General features: G+C 50.2%; 1 protein-coding gene across 1 annotated transcript; it reads right to left on the bottom strand.

Annotated features, from left to right (window-relative positions):
* Nucleotides 1-6,394: 6,394 nt before the first annotated feature.
* On the bottom strand, nt 6,395-8,003 carry BSX (brain specific homeobox). Its single transcript, XM_026038103.1, has 3 exons — nt 7,748-8,003; nt 7,114-7,310; nt 6,395-6,637 (listed from the first exon to the last, which is right to left on the bottom strand). The coding sequence occupies exons 1-3, from the start codon at nt 8,001-8,003 to the stop codon at nt 6,395-6,397; spliced, it is 696 nt and encodes a 231-aa protein (XP_025893888.1).
* Nucleotides 8,004-12,957: the final 4,954 nt, after the last annotated feature.

Here is a 12,957-nt window from a genome sequence, read left to right as displayed (position 1 = left end):
AAATAGATAATTTCAAAGAGAATATTTAGAAGAAAAAATATTGTTATGTTTAATTGCTTTATCCAGCTTAATGGTTTCCCTTTATAGGGAGGGGCAGAGATTTAGTCTTTGGGCAAAGAAAGGCATAAGTCTCCTAGAAGGATGCTAACAGTGGAGAGGTAAAAGAGGGAATAAAAGCTAATATCTTGGAAATATYTTGTCTTTTTACAGATGCTTTTGTTGGAGATAAATTTATTAAGATTTAGCACATTTCTGGGTTAACCTTTCACTGGTGGGGTGTGTCACAAGTTCCTGGAAAGAATTTTCCAACAGTTCTACATGGAAGTCACATCTTCCTTTCAAGCCCTCCCAGCCCACATGAGCAACGGGAATCTCTTGGCTCTGTTGATTCCTTTCCACCTTGGTCCTTGCCCCCTGCCTGCTCTTTCCTCCCTTGTGGGATCCACACACGTCAGTGTTTGCCCCCCAGCTGTGGCATGGACATGCCTGTGTTATGAGCTCTCCRTGATGGCTGGAAATGTTTCCACCAGTGTCTGCTTTTCAGGCTTCATTTTTAAACCAAATGGTAACACTTTGAGGCATTTCTGATTAGGGAACCTCAACTTGTTGTCTCTGCTTAAAAGTGATAATCCCCCCTTAATACAAGCCTCAAGTACCTATTTTAATGAAACCTTCAGACGAATATCAAAGAGCTATTTACTTGTATCTAATATTTTAATTAGATTATATTCTCAATTTAACCCATTAAATCCCCTTTGATGATCTCCATGTTTAGTGTTTAGCCCCAGATGCTGGAGGTAATGAATATTGGACCTTTGATTTAACGAGAACTTCTGCCTTTCCAGCCTGACTCCCTTTGTATCCCCCTTTTTTATTTTCAGAGCTATAGAATTCAGTTAATTGAAGAAGTCTCTTACTACCACACATTAAGGAACCTAAATTAGCATCCCTTTTCTGATTAGAAAATGCAAGCAGACATTTTCTCTTTGATCTAAGGATTGAGTTGAAGTAGGAAACAGCCCCCTGAAAATGAGCTGATGGCCTTATTATTTGGCTGACATGCAGATGCGTCCGTGTGGTCCAAAATGCTTAATGTCTTAATTGATCACCTTCTTCCCTGTCTGTCATCCCACTACCTTTCAGAGCTCCCGTGAATTAGGATGGTCTTTTCAGGTGGGTGCATTTTCTTAAAATAAAACAAGGGACTCTTAGGAAACATTAAAAACATCTCTACTCATGTTATGCTTCTATTAGCAAGCCGTGTATCATTTATGTGATGCTGCTTTGGGAGGGGAGAGCGAGAAGGTAGATTTAAAAAATTACACTGATCATGATCATCTCAGAAACCATTTGGAAAAGACTGTATTTTTCCCCCAGGAAAAGACATTATTTGCAGCATATGTGCAAAGAAAATCTTTTGATCTACCTCAATACTAATGCAAATTCCTCCTGCACCAAACAGATAGGGTGGCACAAAAAGGGCCCATACAAGTAAATGATGAACATCCATCTGCTTAAAAGCAAAGGCCAAAACTTAATGCCTTTCAAATTAGGAAGACGAGGAATTTAAATAAGAAATAGGCCTTGAGTTTTGCATTAAGTATTCCAGCGAGATTTAGCTGGAGCAGAACCTGCTGCTGCGGTGCCCTGGCTGCCGCACGGCTGCGCGCAGGGCAGAGGTGCCCCGAGCACGGGTCCCACTGCCAGGTCTCCATCCAACTCGCCTGTGTGTCTGGGATGGTGCCGTCTGAGGAGCACGAGCCTGTCGGCACTCGCCACTCCATGCAAGCGCCCAGCATTTCTTTCAGACACMTCACCCTAACAAGGAAGGTTGTAATGACCAAGGGGAGCACTTGGTTCCATATTTTGAGGAGGAAAGGGACTGAGGCAATCATCTCCCTGAGCACAAATAACTGCCTCCTATCATACAGTCACCGGGCAAGTGTCAGAGCAGAGACAACCACCAGTTCCTGCAGCAAGTTAAAACAGCACCAAAAAAATTGCCTTTGCGCCTCACTGTTGCTCAGACCTAAGCACACACTGTTTGAGAATAAGCCAGCCTGTGACAACACAACCAACTCAGGCGGCTGCTTCCAGTCCCACCACTTCTGAGACAGGAAAAGTGGCTCCAGAGGCAGGTAAATGGAGACAACCTCCGCTGGTGACAACTGGCAGGGGTGAGTTTAAGCAGCCTGCCTTACACAAGGGCCTGCTTTGAGCTGAAGTGATACCGAGCCAAAAACCTGGAGAGAGCAGATGCTAAAGCAGCACCCAGCAGCTCAACGGGAGCTCTGCATAGGCGCGAGTGCAGAGCAGGCAGCTATGCCACGGGGCTCGCTTTCTGTGTGGCACCAGGATCACTGCAGGATCACTGCAGTGCTTGTGTCCCCTCCACAGCAAAGCCAGCACACAGCACGGAGAAGAGTCCTTCCTTCGGAAAGCAATTGCAGTAGTTGCAATAACGTCTCAAGAAAGCAGGGCACGGAACTCAGCTGCTTACCTGTATTCAGAGCATTTTAGAACCCTAGGACATTATGAGTTAACCAATTATCACAAGTTAATCTCACCATCTTCCTTAAAAAACTAGCTGAACACCAGCACTGCATTGCCAGATCACTCCTCTCTTTTGCTTTGCATCTTCCAGCCTTTGTCACCAGATACAGTGCATTGCTACTGCTGCATGAATACAGACCCACCAGCAGCTACCCCATGCACCAGCCTGTCCTTCAGCTGGCCAAGCCTTCCGCAATAAACACCCTGCCAATCTTTGCAGCTTGTYCTTCCTGCACGGCGCCAGATCTGGAGAGCATTCCCCATCACCAAGCTTATCCTCATTTCATTGTAGAGCATAGTACAGACTTCTGAGCTAGTTCCTCAGAACTAGAAGAAAATAACACTCCCTGGTACCTCTGATCAGCCTTTCCAGTCACACTGCTCCCACATAAGACTAACACAAGAGCTTTGTTGCATCTTCAACAGGCAATGGAAGAAGAAATGTTTCACCCAAGCTTATTATGGTTTAATTTAAACCACTTAGAAACCAGATAAATCCAAGGCAGAAATAAGCCCCTTGGTAAGCCTAGCAAGAGCACCCAGGCAGAAGTCCGTGGTTAATTAAGGTGATGCTGTTGGTTACTGTGACTGGGGAGGCAGAACAACGTTGTCATCACAGGAAGGTACAACACTTGTGAGACTGCAGCATCCTGCGAGTGCCACCTGSCCCAGCCCTGCCCACTCAGCTCATACCCTCCATTGGCCTCACTAGCAAAGCCAAAAAACAGAGGAGAGGACAAAAGCATTTCACACAGCTCAAGCAACTGCATCGCTTGCTAGAGCTGGTTGTATCTTATCTACACCTTCACCAAGTGCTCACAGCACCCTCAAGGCTGATACCACATGTCTGTTCAGTGGCTCTACCTTGCAAATGGTCCTCTCTCCCACTGCCCATACAGTCCGAGTCTRCACATCTGAACTGCTTTTGCTTAGCTCTGGCCATAGAAAGAAAAACTTGGGCTGGAACCTCTTTTCTGCCTCATAAAAATTAGAAACATCAAGAGGGAAAGAGGGTAAAATATTCCAAAAGAAAAAAAATCCACAGGAAGGTTTTACAGACAGATCTTTTATTTTCCTTAAACAAAACCACAACCAACAGTTGCCACTGAAATGGAAATTAAAACCCATGATTTCATTTTAGAAAGCACAGAGAAAAATCTGTAATAAAAGCTAAAACTTCAGTGATACCCTGAGAAATAGGAAATCCATCAAAACCAATACTTCCCTACCATTTCTATCCTAACCCTTCCTAATCAAATGTGAATAATAAATAGGAGGGGGAAAGGACAGTTCCAAAGAAAGCAGCTCCTCTTCAAGCTTGAGGAGGACAGCCGGRGGAGAGCCGAAGCCCGCAGTTTCCCTGGAGTAAGGCAGGAGCAGGGAATGAAAACCCATTCCCTTCACTCTAACAGGAAAATCTCGAAACCCGGCGAGCCGGCCTCCTGCCGCGGCCCTCCCCGGGTCCGCAGGCTCGGGGGGCGCCCCGCGGAGCTCGCCCAGCGCGGTGCGGGAGCAGGAGCCGCCGCGCCGGGCCCGCTCCGGCGCCGCTTCCCGCGGGGAGCAGCCGCGGCTCGGCGCGCGCCGCCGCGGGAGCCGCTCCGCGCTCCGCTGCCGCCCTCGGGCTGCAGGCGGCGGCGCCTTGACCTGCCCTGGTCCTTTCGATGCCTTCTGGCCCGTCCTTAAAGGTTTGCTTGTCCCTGCCGCTGGCGGCAGGAAGGGGAGCGGGATCTTCCCAGTGCCTCGCTGCGGCACCTCAGCCCGACACACCAATGCCAAGGGACTTTTGGGKTTGGCCACAGGCACCGCTGACCCCCCAGCACGCAAATGCCCCAGCGTTGCTACTGCAGAGCAAGCACTAGTTCTGGGGGCGCTGGAGCGATGGGAACCCCCTGGCTTGCGCTGCCCTCCGAGCACATCCAGAGGCGCCGCCCGGCAGCGCGCGGCACTGCGGCTGTCGCCTGCTCGCAGGACGCGGGAGCCGCGGGGACATGGGAACGGCGACTGACTCCGCTGCCCTGGTGTGTGGGCACGCGTGTCCCGCGCTCCTGCCCGCGGTGCCTGCCCAGCAGCCTGGCCCTTCCTCCTGCCCCGCTTCTGCACGGGTCCTGCACGTCGGAGCGCGGTTCCATGCCTTTGTTTTCAATAATAATAATAGTTATAAAGAGAATTACAAGTTCCTCCTGCAAGTAAAAGGAGCCACACGCAAATTTATTTAACAACTAGATATTTAATGACCCTTTCCTTCAGGTGTATTTTGTTTAAGATTGCATCTCCGCACTTGCTTGCAATACTCTGCCTCTCCAAAGAGGGAATTTTCTCCATTCCTTTCCATCCTTCGCTGCCCAGCGCTGTCAAACAGCAGCGGGGACCCCGTGGGGGGTGATGTGCAGTGACCCCCTCCTGCACCGCCAGCGCCACTCGCTGCGCAGAGCAGACTGGCCGCAAATAAATTGTCCTGGGGAAATCTGCTCGTCTGAATCACCTTTAATAGCGCCTACTTAAATTCGCTGACACGCAACACGTAGCAAAACGAACAAAATACGGGGTGGGCAAGAGGAGGAGGAACCAGCCGGGGCCAAGGGAGCATCTCCATCCTGGGCTGCACAAGGCGAGATTCCCGGTGCGGAGCCAAGCCGCAGCGCAGCCTCGAGGGGAATCGATTGGACTTCCCTCTGGATTACAATTTTTAGCGTCGCATTGTTGCCAAAAGTGGTGATGAAAATTACTGGGGTTTTTTGGGGTTTTTTTTTTTTTTTGCAAACACTATGGAGAGACAACCAGCCCTTTTCAAGATAAAGGATTTTTCCCCTTAACTTGTGATCTTTACTATTTTACGTGAACCACAGACCCACAAAATGCACCCAGTTGCCCAGTTTCATTGCCTAGGGTGTGGAGAGAGAGCAGGTACACGTTTTGCTTCGCAAGCCTGCGAAGCCTGCGTTTCCAAAACGCCTTGGGGGGAGGAAAAAAAAAAAGAGGGGGGGGGCTACCAACCCCGAGCAAACAAATCCTCTCATGRGAGGCAAACGGATAAAAATAAATAAATAACCTGGTGAGACTCCAGCAAGCCGAGGGGCTGCACAAGCGCCTCTTAAGCAGCCCCGACCCTCTCGGGCTTCTTTTGCTGCAAGTGCCAGCGCTGCTGTGGAGGTGCAGAGCCTCCACCAGAGAAGGAAATACATAAAAGAAAATAAAAAGAAAAGGCATTAAAGAGGAAGGGAAAAAAAACCGCGGAAATTACCTTGGAAGGGGACCCGTTTCCCTGGCGGGAGGAGGAAGGCGAAGCGAGCGGGTGTCCCTGGCTGTGTCCCGGGGAGGGAGCAGCGCTGCTCGCCGGGGCAGCACAGAGGGAAGGTGGGAGGGGGCCGGCAGGGTCTTTAATGAGGAAGGGAATCAGCCAGCACTCGCTTCCCACCTGGCATCAGGCCGGAGCCGCAGGTGCTTCCTCGAGCGCCGGGAAGTCTCCGGCACCGGGCCGCTTGTCCCGTCCCCGTGTCCCTGCCGAGCCCACGGTGCCACCCTCAGTGCCGCACTCAGTAACCACAACACACGGGCACGGGGACACGTTTATTGGCACCGCGGGAAATGCGGGGCGCGGAGGAAAGCCAACTGTTCCGAGCGGCAGGGGCTCAGCGGCAATTCGCCCTCTTCACCATCACCCCCCTTAATTTATTATTGTTATTAAATTAATGTTGTCTCTCCCCCAGGCCGAGCTGAGGCCGGTGCCCGCCCGCGGGGCCGGGGCTGTGCGCGGATCGTGTCCCCGCGTCCCCCGCGCGGCGGCAGCGGGACCGGGGGCCGCTCGTGGGTCCGGGGCGGCGCTCGGCTGCCCCCCGCGCTCCTAGAGGCGGTGGGRGCCGCTGCCCCCGTCCCCCTCCTCCAGCACGTCCACCTCGTCCTCGGGCTCCTGCAGCAGGAAGGCGCCGGGGGGGCCCTGGCGGGGCTCGGCCGCCCCCTCGGGCAGCTCGGGCTCCGGGGAGCTCTGCCCGCCGCTCTCCTCGCCGCCCGCCGCCTTCGGCTCCTCCTGGCTCTTCCTCAGCTGCTTTTTGTGCTTCATGCGCCGGTTCTGGAACCAGGTTTTCACCTGGGAGAAGCAGAGGAGGGAAAGGAAGGGATACAATAGAGCAGGATAAAATAGAATAGGAGAGGAGAGGGTAGAATGGAATAAAATATCACAGGATGGAACGGAATAGGATAGAATAAAATGAAATAAAATAGGATAGAACAGAATGGAATAAAACGAAAAAAAAAAAAGGATAATACACAATGGAATAAAATAGGATAGAATGGGATAAGATAGGATAATAAGATAGGATAGACTTGCATAGGATAGAATAAAATAAAATAGGATATAACAGAATGGGATAAAATAGGATAGAATAGACTTGGATAGGATAGGACAGGACGGAATGGAATGGACTAGGATAGGATAGACTAGGATGGGATGAAATGGAATAGGATAGACTAGGATAGGATAGGATAGGATAGGATAGGATAGGATAGGATAGGATAGGACAGGACAGAGCCGCAGGGCACGGAGGCTGCGGGCCGGGCCGGTACCTGCGTCTCGGAGAGGCTGAGCGCCGTGGCCAGCTCCACGCGCTCGGGCGTGGAGAGGTAGCGCTGCATCTCAAAGCGCTTCTCGAGGCCGGAGAGCTGCGAGTCGGAGAAGACGGTGCGGGCCTTGCGGCGGCGGCAGTGCTTGCCGGGCAGCTCGGCGTGCGCGGGGTGCGGGAACAGCGCGGGCACGGGCACCCCTGCGGCGGAGTTCGCGTTACAGAGCCGTCTGCTTCGGTGCTCTCTGTGCGCGGGGCTGCGCGGGGCACGGCCGCCACAGCCACGCGGCCCGCAGTTAAACCAAAACGAAATAAACGCGGAAAAAACGGGGGAGCCGCGGAGGAGGCTGCGAGGGGAGCGGGCAGGATGCAGGCAGCCCCGACACCCTCCTCCTCCTCCGCGCGCAACTTTCGCTGCCCAGTGGGACGCAGCGCAGAGCCGCTTTCCTTGCGCGCTCGGGCCCCAGCGCGGGGGAAGCGCCGGGGGAAAGGAAAGCGGAGCGAGAGAAAAGAAGAAACGTTACCCTGAACCCCTAATAAAAATAAAAACGAAAATACAAATACAAATAAAAGTGACGACAAAATAAATTCGAGGTTTGCTCTTGCCCCGCGGGGCCGCGGCGAGGGCAGGCACTTACCCGAGGCGGTGAGGAAATAGGGGTGCGGGTGCTCCGGCTTGTGCAGCGCGGGGTGCGGGTGCGGGGCCAGGAGGGTGGGCGCGGGCACCAGGGGGTAGCCATAGTCCAGGAGCGGCACCCGGGAGGCCAGCGAGGCGCCGAAGGGCTCGGCGGGCACCTCCCGCAGGGGCTTGGGCTTGTGCAGCAGGATGTCCTCGATGAAGAAGGAGGTGGGACGCGGCGCCGGGTGCACGGGCGGCGCGAAGTTGAGGTTCATGGCKGGCGCGGGACCCCCCCTCGCCGCCGGCCGCCGCGGTGGGCGAGGGAGCTGCGGCCGGCGGCGCCTCCCGCAGAAAAAAAAAGGTGAAAAAAAAGAAAGAGACAATAAAAATGAGTTAAATAAATAAAATTAAAATAAATAAAATTAGAATAAATAACACTAAAATGAATAAAATAAATGGAAAAATAGAATAAATGAAATAAAAATAAATACAAATAAAATAAATAMAAATAAAATAAATAAAAATCAGAAATAAAAAGTAAAGAAAAAAAAAGTGTTAATAAATGCGGCGCTGCGGATGCCCCCGGGCGCAGGGCGAGCGCCTTGCCCGCCGCCGGGAAGAGCGGGCGCTGCGCGGGCGCTGCGCGCCTTTGAGGCGCCGCGGGAAAGGGGCTCTCCAGCGAGCCAATCGCCGCCGGGCGGGCGGGGGTGCCGGCCCCGCGGGCCACCCAAACCCGCGGAGGGGGCGCGGGGGCTCCGCGCTGCCCCCCGGGCCCGCAGCGCCCCGGGCCGCAGCCCCCGCGGCAGCGCGGGACCCCGTCCGTCTGGACATCGTCCAAAACACACACACACACACACGTATATATATATACACACTTAAGATAGCCATCAACTTATACAAAAACAGYGACCGTGCGCTTTCCCGACCTGTCGCACACTTCACACACTTGTCCCCCCTGCAGCAGTCCSGCAAGCAGCTTGCGCCCCTCGGCTCGGGGTACTGCCCCGCTGGGGTCTTGCTCCCTCCTTGCGCCGCTCACTCTTGCCCTAACACCTTTTTTGATATATTTTTTTTTCTTTTCTGTTTGTCTTTTTTTTTCCCCTAATCCGTAACATTCATTTCCCCGGAGTCAATTTGCTAAAATGAGGGTGATATACCACATCATAGCCGAGATAATTTCGGTTCGCATCTCGGAAAATTGCTCTAATTATTGATGTTAAACTCGGGGAAATTAAAAGAAGGCTCTTCTCCTTCATCTCCTGATTTTAAGCTCTAATTTGTTGAAATCGAGTTGTCATCACAATTCCAATCACTACCGTTAATAGTAAAAGTGTTCTAATAGAGCCAGAAATCTCGCAACCCATGCTATTAGATAATTAGGAAAGATGTTAGAAAGGCAAGTGCTAATCCTTGGGCGCACGGACAGCGTTTCCATCTGATCCAGCAGGTAGAACAAATTAATTACCAGAATCAATTAGTCCTAAAAGTACAGTTCTCCAGGAAGTGTAAGCCATGCCTTCCATATGGATGAGCTGGTAAATGGTAAATAGATGGGGGGAAAAAAAAAAGAGAGAGAGAGAACTCGAAAAGAATAGAAATGGCAATCGTCCCGTTTTAATGAATGTGGAAGTGGAGGCGCCCGAGTTTGCTGCTGTTACCTGCTCCTCTCGTTAGCGCGTAATTAAGCGCGTGTGCGAAGCGCGCACGTATGTGCGGCCAGCGGCGCTTTTTGCCAATGGGGCAGCGGGGGAGGGGGGGGGGGGCAGAATAAAAATAATAATAACGATAATAATAAATCATCCTTTCCAGCGTCCCCCTCCGCAATGGCCCTTCCTGCCCCGCCTGCGGCCGCAGGTTGCGGTCCCAAAGCTCCCTCCTCCGAGCGAAGGAGCTCGCAGCATCCCGCCTTCTGCCCCCATCAACACCCTCTCCTCCCTTTTTGAGGCATCTCAGCAGTGTGGCCGTCCAGAACCAGCRCCACCATTGCACATTAGCTCCTTATTTTCCCTTGGGCCTGGCTGGCCATCCAGACAAGCAAAACTGGCGACGCTGGAGTGCTCTTCACGCCCAAATCCTGCCTTGTTTGCTGCCAAATGTGTGGGTGATTTGGCTCTGCTGGTGACAATACCCATGTTCTTCACTTGCATAAACTCCAGTTGCCATTGCCTGCACACTTGAGATTATTTGAAGGTATTGCAGGGAACTTTTCTCACAGGAAAGCAAAAATTTATTTATGACTTAGAATCCAGGCGGTCGCTTGAAAGATTGGTACAGCTACATTGATGTCGGAAGCTTTATCTCAGTGTGTTGCATTAGGGATAAATTTGGTGCAGCTAAAAAACCYAGGCACTTACCTTCCCTTGGCTCTTGAAGAGGTAAGGTAGCCYGGGAGCCCAGCCTTTTCATGCTTTTCAAGACAAATCCACTCAAAAAGGAAGGGTTAAATGAAACCCAGACAGCCTTGATATGATCAAAATGGGAGTCTGGCTGCAGGGAAGAGGTCTGAAGAGCTCCGTTTGAGTAGCCACACACGTCTACGGAGAGGTCTTTTGAACACAAAGCATGGCTTAATGGAGACACGACTCCATGCATGATGCTCCAGGCAAAAGGGCGCGCGAAGCTCCGAGCATGGGATGCGGCTGCCCACACAAGGGTGGAAAACGCTCCTTCCTTTTCCTGCAGCTTCCCTGGAGCGGATACTCTCCCCRTGCCCGTGTCTTTGCTCAGGACACCCTTCTCCACAGGTCTTTGAGCCCTGGCTCTGCTGCCTTCTCACGGCTTTGCTGCCGTTCAGGGCGGCCAAGCAGGGCCCCGAGCAGCAGCGCAGAGGCAGGAGCTGGGGGCACTGGTGGGACCCCCACTCAGAGCTGCCTAGCTCTGCACTAGAGGCATCTCCAGGTGACTGGTGTTGTCACAGGAGACCTGTTAATGTTGGCTGCCGCAGGTCCAGCACATAAAGAGGCAGTGCGGAGAGGCAATGCGCTTTGGGGGCTCCTACTACTGCCAGCAGCAGGGAGAGCCTGTGGGAGGAGAAGGCAGATGGCATCCATAGAGGGGAGAAACCTTTTAAAGAGTTAAAGCTTAGTCTATAACTTAAGTAGTTCCTGCCCCTGCATCACCTYATGGATCTAAACCCAGAAAATTGTCTAAAATTTTGCCATATTTTCTGATATTTCTGGCTAGTTTCTGGAGGCAGATGCATTTATAAAGAGAAAACATTCCCCTAGCCCAAAGTAATTCCCACTAACAAAGGCCTAGGATCTGGTTAATTATCTAAACTTTGTATTCAACATTTGATTTTTCAGCAGGGTCCTTTTTGCTACTCCAAAACACAGCGAGATTATTCACTTGGGACCTGCTGTTCATTAGTCTTCACTTAGTTATATCTCGCTTTTCCTTCTACAATGTGGCCAACTATGGACCCTGCTTCCTCCCTTGAGACCTATGTGATTATTTCATCCAAGACCATCTGTACTTTGGGATCTCGGCTAATCCTTTGCTCTCAAAAAATCCATTCGTGCTGCCCTAGCCACTGCTTTGCCATTGCCTGTAGTACATTAATGCCCATTCATTTTTGCTCATTCCAGCTGTGTAAAAATCATCTGGGCGAATCAATGCTTTGACTCAGTGTTTTGCAATAATGATTCAGAACCTCCCTTATTCCTCAAAATTTGTGATGTGCAAGCCTGATATGCCCTTGCTTTTAACCTTTGGGTCAGGATAAGCCTCCCTTTCTCCTCCATTCAACCTTTATTCTATCCCCATTGTATTCCTAGTATTTGCTGTGTCTTTCTTCTGATTATTTTCAATGTGCAGCTCTGAGTTCCTCCTGAAAACCTCACATGCCTTTTCTGCCTAAAGAAAAATGCCTCAAGAAATTCTTTGAATACATAATCCCTGATTCTGCTCCCATACCGGCGTAAGGCGGCAGTAACTTATATAAAACTAATGGAGCCTATAAAGCTAAATGACGCAAATACTTCAATTCTCTTCAGTTCCACTCTTGACTTTCCAACTTTAAAGTGTCTCATTCTGAAGCCTTAAAAATAAAAAGCTCACAAATGATGCACTTCAAGGCTAGAGACAGCTATTATGGGCGCCCAGCCTGACCTTCCGTATCACACAGGCCAACTCTCATCCAATAACTCTCATATTAAACTAGAAAAGGCAAAAAACATAGGCAGCCTGTGCAATAAATATACCAGTTTCTTAACCTCATGTTTTATCCATTGTAAGATATACATAGGAAATAGGTGTCTCTCATATAAGAGGGTGAATTAGCAGTTTTCCTTGATACCTTCATGTCTAACAAGCACCTGTGTCATTCTGTATTTATATCTTGACTAGCTCCTTTGAAACGATCCGACTGTTTACAAACTTGCACCGAACTCTTGTCAATTCACCTCCCCTTTCATTGAAGAAGTCAAGCTCCGCTGGGTGACTGAATTTGTAAATCGCGGAGGACAAGCTTCAGTGTATCCACTTTGTTTTGCCTTCCAGGTTAAACGTACAAATTGCAATTTCACCTTAGGAGGATATATACAAACGCCACACATTACATACACCGCGGGCTATATGTGTTGCGGGCAGCATGATGGTCACAAACAGAAGCTGTAGCAACTGAGCGTTTTGTTAAAAGAAAATAAATCATTCTTTATTGAAAGATAATTAAACCTTTTTCTTTTATGTTTGCTCTGACCACAGTGCCAAACTAGTTGGTCCTAGTTTACAAAAAGATAACCTTTTTGATGATCAAAGGGAGAGATTGGTTCCATTACTTGCATTAGTCCGAGTTGCCAGTGCTGTGGCCTTCAGAATAAAGGCAGAAATGTACTTTAGAAAGATCTGAGTAACACACTTCACTCACAACATTTCTGTATTATATTGCTTCTTGACTGTTTCAGCTTACTCTGTATCTGTGGACTTTATTTTAAGCGCTCCAGAAGTGGATGACAGGTCTGGGAGAAAAAAAAAGATCTAGCCTCTAGCAAATGCATCTTCAAATAATGCCTTCAAACTGGGGATTACATTTGAAATGGTATTTTGTGCATTTCCTAGGATGAGCTATTCAAATGGCAATATATGATCCAACCGAATATTGTCCAATGTTAAAAACAGTTTTTCACTTTTGTCAATGCGATTTTTAACCAGAAATAATAAAATGCTCTAGATCATCTGAAACAAGCGGTGGTGCAGATGGGTGCCTCTTAATAAGTTAGCAGAGATTTG

Source organism: Nothoprocta perdicaria, unplaced genomic scaffold (assembly GCF_003342845.1).
Source record: "Nothoprocta perdicaria isolate Ctin4 unplaced genomic scaffold, notPer1 scaffold_201, whole genome shotgun sequence".
Taxonomy (NCBI): domain Eukaryota; kingdom Metazoa; phylum Chordata; class Aves; order Tinamiformes; family Tinamidae; genus Nothoprocta; species Nothoprocta perdicaria.
Note: the sequence above shows the minus strand (reverse complement) of the source record. Positions and strands in the feature narration are given on the sequence as shown.